At 47.7% G+C, this 11,245-nt stretch overlaps 1 protein-coding gene across 1 annotated transcript; it reads right to left on the bottom strand.

Annotated features, from left to right (window-relative positions):
• Positions 1-1,214: 1,214 nt before the first annotated feature.
• Positions 1,215-7,049, bottom strand: LOC141052527 (uncharacterized). The gene is made up of 2 exons (XM_073549781.1): positions 4,691-7,049; positions 1,215-2,402 (listed from the first exon to the last, which is right to left on the bottom strand). Exons 1-2 carry the CDS (start codon positions 6,434-6,436, stop codon positions 2,328-2,330), a joined length of 1,821 nt encoding a protein of 606 aa, XP_073405882.1. The 5' UTR covers positions 6,437-7,049; the 3' UTR covers positions 1,215-2,327.
• Positions 7,050-11,245: the final 4,196 nt, after the last annotated feature.

The following is an 11,245-nucleotide window of genomic DNA, read 5'->3' as shown; positions in this document are numbered from 1 at the left end:
CTCTCCTGCTTGATGGCATTCCAGAGCTCCTGTGCTGTGTGGCTCCGATTCCCCAAAGAAATTAATTGAAGGACGGCCTGTTGACGTTAGGCCAGATATGAGCACAGGTGTGGCCAAACAGGCTCATGCAGTGCTGATTCCGAGGAACTAGATTAGAGGGAGGACTCAATATGTACAGACTGCATTCCTGCAATCCTTGGAGTTGGCAGAATACGTACAGAGCCACTCTCCAGATCTGTACCCGGCTCCACAATATTGACCCAATGGGCAGTGAGGGAAAGGTATCGTCCCTGTCCATGGCTACTGGTCCACGCATCGGTGGTCAGGTGGACCTTGCTACTGACGGCGTTTAGTAGCGCATTTTTAATTTTTCCCTCCACATGCTTTTGCAGGGCAGGGACGGCTTGCCTGCTGAAATAAAAGCGGCTGGGCACATTGTATTGTGGAACTGCCAATGACATCAAGTTCCGGAAGGTGTCAGTCTCTACCAGCCTGAATGACAGCATCTGAAGGGCCAGTAGTTTGGCAATGCCGGCATTCAGAGCCAGTGCTCGGGGATGGTTTGCCGAGTATGGCCGCTTTTTCTCCCATGCCTGTGCTACCGATTGCTGGTGAGTGGCCTGGGAGTGTGCTGATGACTGAAAACGTGGTTCAGTGGGTGGAATTTCACTGGGTCTCTGGACAACAGTGGCAGAGGTTCTTCCATGGCGTTCCAGTGAGGAAGCCGAACCAGCTGTGTGTGAGCTGGAGGAAGAGGCCCCAACACGAGCTGAAGAGGTGGTAGGTGCTGCTGAAGGTTGGCCTACATCTTCAGTGTGTCTGTGTAACTCCACCTCGTGCTTGGTACGCACATGTTTCCACATATTTGTGGTATTGAGGTTGCTCACATTTTTCCCTCGTTTAACTTTCTGATAACACAGCTTGCATTTGACAAAGCAAATGTCATCTGCAACTGTGTCAAAAAAAGACCACGCACTGCAAGTCCTGGGAGCGCCCGTTTTGTGTTTTGGAAGAGGATTGCTCCTCACAGGTGCCAAAGTGGAGGCTACAGGCAACCAAGTCTGCCCCCGCCCTCTCCCTCCTCTTTTGGCCGTTCGGGGAATCTCTTCCTCAGAGCTGCTCCCACCACCTTCCTGTGGCTGGCGCCATGATGGGTCAAGGACCTCATTGTGACGGGAGTATTCTCCAGAGCAAGGAGGGACAACAGGCCTGGGAATAATCCAACAGATTTATTGACCAAAAAACAGGAACAACACGAAGGTAATTTGCAGAGTCCCAAAATAAGTCCACAGGAAACTGATTCGGGGGCACTTCCCGACAATCCTTGTGCCAGATCACAAAACCATAGTCCTTTAAGAGTCCCAGAAATCCACCACGATCACACAGAGGCCGAAGCTTCCTCAGACAGCCTCGTCCTACTCTTTTAGCATCCAACTCACATCTGATCTTAAAGCAAGAATGTATTGTCAGGGCTCCTGGGATCAGTCCATCTGAAGGGGGGTAGGGGTCACACCTACTATTCAATGGTTTGGTCCATCAGAAGATTCTAGAAATGTAAGGGCTCCACTTAGTCTACAGGATGTGTATTGTAGGTTATCTTCTGCTTAGGAAAACAATAGCCAAAGTTCCACTAGCTGTTGACACAAGCCTAAATTAGATTATGGTCCAGGTACATCACAAGACATTGCAAGTATTGGGGGAAGGAGACATGGTTAATTTACAGCAAATGAACCAGAGGAAAGTTAAATGACATATTATACAAAATACAGGACAGGGCAAGACTGCAAATCATGACAATCCCTTCCCCTCCCAATTTGTGTACGTACTAGGGACCTCTACAGGTCACTGGTTAAGTACACACAGGCATGGCTGACAGGACTCAGGGCTCCTCTTGCCTGGACAGTCCATCTGCATTTTGGTGTTGGCTGCCTCTTCTATACTGTATGGTAAAGTTATAGGGCTGCAGTGCCAGGCTCCATCGTAGTAAGCGTCCATTGTCCCCAGCGACTCTGTTCAGCCAGGTGAGGGGATTGTGATCAGTAACCACAGTGAATTCTCGTCCATACAGATACGGCCTTAGTTTCCTAAGGGCCCACACTACAGCCAGACATTCTTTTTCAACAGTTGCATAGGCCACTTCTCGGTCCAGCAGTTTCCGGCTGAGGTAGGCAATGGGGTGCTCGTCCCCAGCTGCATTCACCTGGCTGAGGACAGCTCCCAGTCCATAAGCAGAGGCGTCCGTCTGCACAATGAATCTCCTCTTGTAGTCTGGAGCAGCCAGAACAGGGTCACAGACCAGAGCGTCCTTCAGCTGGTTAAAAGCCTCATCACAGGCTGGAGTCCAGATCACCAGCCGGGGCATCGTTTTCTTGGTCAGGTCGGTAAGAGGCTTGGCCACAGTGCTGAAATGAGAAACAAATTTTCGGTAATAACTGGCAGTGCCCAAAAAAGCCATAACTTGTTTCTTAGTTTGGGGTACAGGCCAGTCTCTAATAGCCTGGATTTTGGCAGGTTCGGGACGGAGCTTCCCTCCTCCTACTCTATGCCCTAGGTACTGGACTTCACCCATCCCCAATTGGCATTTATCTGGTCGAATGGTTAGGCCTGCTGCAAGAAGCAGGTCAAGAATAACGGCTACTTGGTTCAGATGTTCCTCCCACGTCTGGCTGAAGATAGCGATATCATCCAAGTAGGCACAAGCAAAGTCACCACATCCCCGGAGGATCTGGTCCACCATTCTCTGGAAGGTGGCCGGGGCATTCTTCATTCCAAAGGGCATATTTAGGAATTCATACAGACCAAAGGGGGTTATAAAAGCGGACCGTTCTCTCCCCTCCTCCGTCAGAGGGATTTGCCAGTATCCCTTAATGAGATCAAAGATAGTGACATATCGGGATCCAGCCAGTCGGTCTAGAAGTTCGTCAATACGAGGCATTGGGTAAGGATCACTGACGGTATGGTCGTTTAGTCGTCGATAGTCCACACAAAATCGAGTACTCCCATCCTTCTTGGGTACTAACACCACAGGAGAGGCCCAAGGGCTATGGGAGGACTGGATTACCCCAAGCTGTAGCATCTCCTCCAGTTCGTGCTGCATGGTGTTTCGAACTGATTCAGGTACCCGGTAAGGAGCCTGTTGTATGGGACGGATGCCCTGAGTGTCCACATGATGTTGGGTGACGGTGGTTCGACCTGGTTGGGATGAGAAAGCAGCACGTCTCTGTTGAAGCACTCCCAGCATCTGGTTTTTCTGTAAGGAATCCAGGTGATCTCCCAGAGGAACCTGTTCCACAGTGGATGGGGCTCTCGCTGCTTCCACAAGATAAGGTAGGGAGTCCTCATCCTCTTGACCGTCCTCTGAAGCTAGCCGACAGCTTGCTATCATTGGAAGGGTCCGGTCATGGTACTCCTTAATCATATTCACATGGACAGTCTTTTGTCTTAGCCCCTGATCATCTAAAGCAAGAAGGTAATTGGTGTCATTCAGTTTTCTGAGAACCCGGAAGGGACCCTCCCATGTTGTCTGCAGTTTATTCTGCCGATGGGGAACAATCATTAAGACCTGTTGTCCTTCTACAAACTCCCGGTAGCGTGCTTTACGGTCATACCATGTCTTCTGTCTGGTTTGAGCCATCCGCACATGACTCTGGGCAAAACTAGCAAGTTGGGCCAGGGTTTCTCGCAGCTTTAGGACATAAGGGACAACAGGGGCCCCTGTATCTTCAACTTGCCCCTCCCAGTATTCCTTGAGCAGGGTTAAGGGTCCTCGGACCTTTCTTCCAAAGAGTAGTTCAAAGGGGGAGAACCCAGTGGACTCCTGGGGAACTTCCCGATAGGCAAACAAGAGATGGGGTAGGTACTTCTCCCAGTTTGAATCTCTGTCAGTGAAGGCCCTCAGCATATTCTTCAGAGTGCCATTAAATCGTTCACAAAGTCCATTTGTTTGGGGATGATACGGGGTCGTGCGGATCGCTCGTACTCCACAGGTGCGCCACAGACACTGGACCAGCTCTGACATGAACTGGGAGCCTTGGTCCGACAAGATCTCACTGGGAAATCCTACTCTGGTGAAAATGGTAAACAGGGCCTCGGCCACCTTGGCTGCAGAAATACTTGACAAGGCCACCGCTTCTGGATATCGGGTGGCATAGTCCACAACAGTGAGAATGTACTGCTTTCCAGATTTACTTGGTTTAGCCAGAGGTCCAATGATATCAACAGCTACTCTTTGAAAGGGTTCTTCTATTATAGGGAGCGGTTGCAGGGGTGCCTTTGGGTGATCTCCGGGTCGCCCTCTACGCTGACATATGTCGCAAGTTCGGCAGAAATGCGCCACTGCTTGGGAAATCCCAGGCCAATAGAAAGATTGAGTCAATCGCCTCTCGGTGCGGGTTTTGCCTTGATGGCCAGCAGTAGGAATATCATGAGCAAGGTGTAATAGGGGAATTCTGTATTTCTGAGGAACAATCAGCTGTTTGCTATAAGTCCAGGGCTTATCTAGGGAGTCGGCATTGGTAACCCGATACAGAAGTCCATTTTCTCTGATAATTCTTTCTCCATTCTCCCCTAGCTGCCCTATTTCAGCTCGAGCTCTAAAACTAGCTAGGGTGGGGTCAGTCTCCACTTCTTGTCTAAACTGAACTTTATCCCAGGTAACATTCATATTATCCCCACAAGAAGAATCACTCACCGGCTGTGACGGCAGTTCTGGTGGCCTCATTTCCATGGATGGGTTGTACACGTCCACATTTGCTGCTCTCTTGGCTTGACTTCGGGTTACCGCACCGACAAAGTGGCAATGAAGATTCCCCACATCATTTCCTAGAAGAACGTCTGCAGGGAGGCCGCTCATCACACCGACCATGCATTGTTTGGCCCCAAAGCCATAATCCAGGGTCACACTCGCTCTTGGAATATATCTCTGGGTACCTCCAGCCAATTCAATGGCAATTCCTGGTCCCTTTTGAATTGCTTCTGGTTGAATTACTCGGGGATCGGCTATGGTGAGAAAAGCCCCAGTGTCACGGAAGCCAACAACTTTTTGACCATCCAGCACGACCTCCTGTAGATGTTTGTGCTGAAGATCAGAGGAACAGGTGGCTGGGGCTCGCACCCCATAGACTCCTGGTAGGGAAGCCAGGATATCAGAGTCACTTGGCAAGTCATCAGGCACTGAATCCATCTCTTCTCCAGGTGAGGGGGTCTGTAGATAATGAACAGGCAAAGGCGGTCTGTAGGTGTTCTGCCTCCGTACACCTGGACATTGGAATTGCATATGCCCGGGCTGCCCACATCCATAGCATCTGCGCTCTGGGATTCTTCCTCCACGTCGTAGTCCCAAAGGTGGAGCAGGAGTAATGCGAGGCACAGTCACACGAAGGTCACCATGAGTTGATGGTCTAGTGGGATGGTGAATATTGGAGGCAGAAGGACCAGGGGCCGCCAGCGTTGGGGGGCTGGTAGTGTTTTTCTCCCTGAGTAGTAATTTTTTCCACTGAGGCTTGATGGTGAGAGCCTCATCAGCTAGAGCTGCAGCTTCCTCCACTGTTGCTGGTCTCCTTTCACGCACCCATTCCCGGATCTCAGCGGGGCACTTAAAATAAAACTGCTCTTTTAGGATGACCTGCAGGAACGTTTCCCAGGTTATTGCCTCCTCTGCCTCCAGCCAGCGATGACATATATGTTTGAGTTTGTGAGCATACATCTTGAAGGACACTTCCTCATCACAGGCTAAAGTACGGAACTGAGTCCTGTAAGTGTCTGGGGTTACAGCATAATGTTCTAGAATAGTCTGTTTAATCTCCGCATACTCACAGTTCAACCGAGGGTCCATAGCTCTATAGGCTGCGGCAGCTCCACCCTCTAAGAGCCCCACAAGATGTCGGACGCGCTCCCTTTCCGGGACTTCCATTAATCGACACTGATGCTCAAAGTCCAGGAAGAAGCCCTCAATGTCACCGGAAGCCTCATTAAACGGCTTGAAGTCTTTGCGGGACACTCTGGGGAGTTCCCTCATGGGGGATGCTGTGGGTACAGTCTGTCTGGAGCTTCTCGCTGCCTCCAAAGTGATCTCCCTCTCCAGCATTGCCCTCTCCTCCATCCTGCGCTGCCTCTCCTTGGCTGTGCGCATGACCTCCCTCTTATCTTCTATGGTAGCCTCTTCTCCCAGCAAGGCCATCTCCTCCTCGTACCACACAACCCACTGACTTTTTTGGGTATTTACCTCCGACTGCCGCCTTTCCTCTCTTTGCTGTGAGGATCCTTCCTCAGCATCATCTTGCAGGTGAACTGCTTCCAAAGCCTCAATCAGCTGCTCCTTGGAGAGTCCCTTGTAGCTGACTCCCAGTTCACGGGCCTTTGTTTGTAGGTTCACCGCAGTCCAGTTCTTGTACTCTGCGGTGCTGGTTCCAGATGTTGATGGGCCGTTGTCCTCCATTCCTTCTGCTCTGATCCCACTGCTGCCACCAGTTTGTGACGGGAGTATTCTCCAGAGCAAGGAGGGACAACAGGCCTGGGAATAATCCAACAGATTTATTGACCAAAAAACAGGAACAACACGAAGGTAATTTGCAGAGTCCCAAAATAAGTCCACAGGAAACTGATTCGGGGGCACTTCCCGACAATCCTTGTGCCAGATCACAAAACCATAGTCCTTTAAGAGTCCCAGAAATCCACCACGATCACACAGAGGCCGAAGCTTCCTCAGACAGCCTCGTCCTACTCTTTTAGCATCCAACTCACATCTGATCTTAAAGCAAGAATGTATTGTCAGGGCTCCTGGGATCAGTCCATCTGAAGGGGGGTAGGGGTCACACCTACTATTCAATGGTTTGGTCCATCAGAAGATTCTAGAAATGTAAGGGCTCCACTTAGTCTACAGGATGTATATTGTAGGTTATCTTCTGCTTAGGAAAACAATAGCCAAAGTTCCACTAGCTGTTGACACAAGCCTAAATTAGATTATGGTCCAGGTACATCACAAGACATTGCAAGTATTGGGGGAAGGAGACATGGTTAATTTACAGCAAATGAACCAGAGGAAAGTTAAATGACATATTATACAAAATACAGGACAGGGCAAGACTGCAAATCATGACAATCATCATCTCCACTCCCCTCTTCAAGCACCGGCTGGTCCTGGGTTGTCTTGCCAGCACCGTACGCACCAGAAATTGGCAACTGAGTCTCATCATCATCAGATGAGTACTGAGGTGTGCTGGCAATAGGCACTGGCCCACCCGCCTCTTCAGATTCAGAGGGACAAAGCAGTTGCGCATCACTGCATACTCCCTCTTCTTCACGCTCTAGAATGCTGCTTGGCTGGCCACCTCTTTCCAAGCCAACAGATTCTGAGAACAGAAGTAAAGATTGAGATGGCTCCTGTCCAGGGCTCTCAGACTGCCTGGGCAATTTGGCAGGTGGTGAAGAGACAGATGGTTGCACTTCAGTGCTCTGGCCCTGAGAGGATGCGGAAGTCATTGAAGTGGATGCGTTAACTGCCATCCATCCGACAACGGCTTCAATTTGTTCGTCACACAGCAGTGGGGTACGACGAGGTCCTACAAAGCTGCGCATGAAGGACTGTTGCCTGGTAAAAGTGGGGGATGCCGGGTCACTGGTGGCCGCAGCAGACACCGATTCCCCACGTCCTCTCCCTGCTGAATCCCCCCGTCCTCTCCCTGCTGAAACTTCACGGCCACGACCACGTGCCTTACTCCCTGCCTTCTTCATCTTGGTAGACTGATAAAGATAGGCAGAAAAGTAAAAGAGGGAGGGCTTAGTGTTCTTATTGCTGAACACCTGCTAACCAGTATAAGAAACACTAATTTTGCTAAGAGTGTGTGTACTACACTTTAATATGATCTAATGTGGCCTACACAACTCTAAAGTGGAGTGTTTGGTGAACTTTATTTCCTTTTTTTTTTGGGGGGGGGTAAAATAAAAGGATGTGACCAAAGTTTGAAAGCTATCGTATCACAAACTTTTTGGAGCGATTACAATGCAGAAAGCTAACCTACAATGCAATTGATGAGGCTCCAAAAAATAGGGTGATACTAGTCTGGCTGGCCCTGAAGGGCACAAGCCAGAAAAAGGCTCCTCTATCTAATCTTATATAGTGTTTGGAACCAACCAATGACAATGGATGCAGATGGAAACACACTAATATAGGAGCAAAAATCTGGACAAATTAGCTGCAAAAGAACACATTGCAACGTGAGCTGCACTCACACACAGAGAGACCTATCAGACAGCCAAAAACAGTGCAGAGAAATGGGCTATAGCACTGAAAGGCTGCTGAAAGGCTCCACTGTCCACTCCTTTAGTGTTTGCAACCAACGTATATGGATACGTATGGAAGCACACTATACAGGAGAAAAAAAAAGCAGCAATAAAAGAAAAATGTGTATGAGGCAGAGACACATGCTGGGCGGCCTACAAGCAGACGTGCCTGCAGGACACACTACACAGCGTGGGTCTGCACTCACACAGCCCTTGCAGACAGCTATTAAAACAGCTCTGCTGAGCTAAAAAAATGCTACAGTGGTGGATTATGTAGCCTGGGTAGAGCAATAGATATGTTTGATGATCGCTATTTCTAACTGTCCCTCACAGTCTTCAACAGCAGCCTGTCCCTAACTGAATTCACAGCAGAGTGAACCCAAAATGGCAGCTGCTGCGGTTTTTATAGTGCATCATGACATCATTTCAGCAGCCAATCACAGCCATGCCAGTAGTTAACATGCCTACATGCCTAACAGGATGTGCCCACACTTCTGAGGATCCCCATTGGCTGAATCAAATCGAGCGGGCTCCTAGCATTATGGGAACTTCCGATTCCGGTATTCGATATGAAAAAAGTATCGGAACTAAGTATCGGAATTCCGATACAGCTAATATCGGCCGATACCCGATACTTGCGGTATCGGAATGCTCAATACTACTAATAGGTGTTCCCAAAATGTGCCATTTAGATACCAGGAATCCAAAGGCATACTCCACAGTTCTTTGTGCCTTTGTCAGTCAGTAGTTGTAAATCCTTTTGGTGTGATTCAAGTGCAGGCCTTAAAAATTATTTTTGCGACCTAGAAATGGCCACGAGAAGTCTGATGTGATATGTTGATTTGCAAAACTACTAGAAAACACACACCAGACTTAAAAATGTGTTTTGGGGCCTAGAAATGGCAACGACAGGAATGATGTGAAATATTGATTTGCAAAACTACTAGAAAACAGACACCAGGTCTGTAAAAGTATTTTTAGGTCCTAGGAATAGCAACGAGAAGGCTGATGCGATATATTGATTTGAAAAAGTACTACAATCTACACAACACCTGAAAAAGTGTTTTTGGGGTCTACAAAGGTCAACAAGACGGTTGATGTGATTCCAGCAGTTTTGCAAACCAAACAGCAGGCCCGAAAACTTATTTTTGGGGCCAACTAATACAGTAGCAATAAGACGATTGATGCTAATTTCTTTTGCAGGCTAATAGAAAACACACAAAGGCTTCAAGTACAGTACTTTCACAGACGGGGGGGGGGGGGGGGGTGCGGAATGCACAGCACCTTCACAGACGGTACTCCCACAATCGGGGGGGTGCTGAGTAAACGTTGTAGCTTCAAAGTCAGTACTTCCACAGGTGGTGGTTGCAGAGTACACAGTTTAACCCCTTAGTGACAAAGCCAATTTGGTGCTTAATGATACAATTCTGACCACCGTCATTTTATGAAGTTATAGTTCTAGAATTCTTCAATATATCCCACTGATTCTGAGATTGTTTTTTGTGACATACTGTACTTTGTTAGTGGCAAAGTTTATTTGATATAATTTGTGTATATTTATGAAAAAAATGGAAATTCACGTTTGGAGACCTCCTGATTTACCTAAACAACCTTAACCCCAAGACACCCTTAACCCTAATTCCAACCCTAACTATAACCCTAACCCCAGCACCCTCTAACCCTAATCCTAAAAATTACCCTAACCATAATCCTAACCCTAATCCCAACCCTAACTTTAGCCCCAACCCAACTCTAACCCTAATGGAAAAATGGAAATACATTTTTTTGCTTTATTATTTTTACTTAATTAAGAGGTAATAAAGAAGAGTTTGCGTTACAATTTTTTTTTATTTTGATCACTGTGTTAGGGTCTATCACATTGATCAAAATGTGCAATCACATCAAAGGAGAGAGAAATTAAATGGGAAATCTGACTTTTTTATGGTTGCCGTTATTCCGTTACTAACGGCAACCGTAACACTGGGGTCGGTAAAAAACGGCCTGAATAATGTTCTCTGGGGTCTCAGCTACCCCCGATAGCCAAGAACCTGGAGAAATTCCAACTCTAGGGGGCATTATACAGTTATTTCTCAGCGCTGTTAAAAAAATGGTGCTGAGGAATATGTACCCTTAATTGCCACCATTGAAAGCAGTATCGGCAGTCATTAAAGGGTTAAAGCACTGTACTTGAGTACACAGTGGCTTTTACCACAGAAATAGCACATATAGGGGATGCAGAGTGCGCAGTCAGAATATGTCCCTCACTCACTCCAGATGCATTCTATCTCTACACTAACAAGAGCATAATGACAGTAACACTCGTGATCTGGCCCTTAAATAGGCTGGGTCACGTGCTGCAATGGCCAGTCATAACCATGTAAAATACTTGGCATGGCTGTGATGGCTCCAGAAGTGTCCACAGACTAAAAGCTTGTTCATTGGCTATGCTGCAGTCTTAAAGTAAAATGTCAATGTTCTGTGTTCAGTACCAGACAATAGGTGTCTGGTACGAACCCCAAATGGCCATAGTCTGCATTATTTGATATAAAGTAACAAAAACAGCAAGTACTCATCTTCCCCAGGTCCAGCTCTTTGCTGTTGTTTTGGTCTCTGTGTTTTGGCGGCAGCAGTGATGTCAAATCAACTACTGACATCACCTCTGCAACCAATCACTGAATTCAGTGGCTCGTTCCATCTACCTTCACTAAGTTACGGAGTTCAGTATTTGGTTGCAGTGGTGATGTGAGCAGAGAGCTAGTGCTGGACTCGGGAAGGCGAGTACTAGCTGATTTTATTATTATTTTTTTTTTTATGATTTGTGACTTTGAGTCCACTTATGTAAAAGTGGAAAACCTCTTCTTTAAAAATGTAAAATAATAGGTCTTGTCATCTATTGTCTAACGGGGCTCATAAAACACTCCTAACATGCTAGATCTCCCTGTATCAATGGGGTCTCCTCTGCAAT

The sequence above is a fragment of the Dendrobates tinctorius genome, unplaced genomic scaffold, assembly GCF_039654945.1.
Source record: "Dendrobates tinctorius isolate UK_male_01 unplaced genomic scaffold, ASM3965494v1 ptg000161l, whole genome shotgun sequence".
In the NCBI taxonomy this organism is placed as follows: Eukaryota; Metazoa; Chordata; class Amphibia; order Anura; family Dendrobatidae; genus Dendrobates; species Dendrobates tinctorius.
Note: the sequence above shows the minus strand (reverse complement) of the source record. Positions and strands in the feature narration are given on the sequence as shown.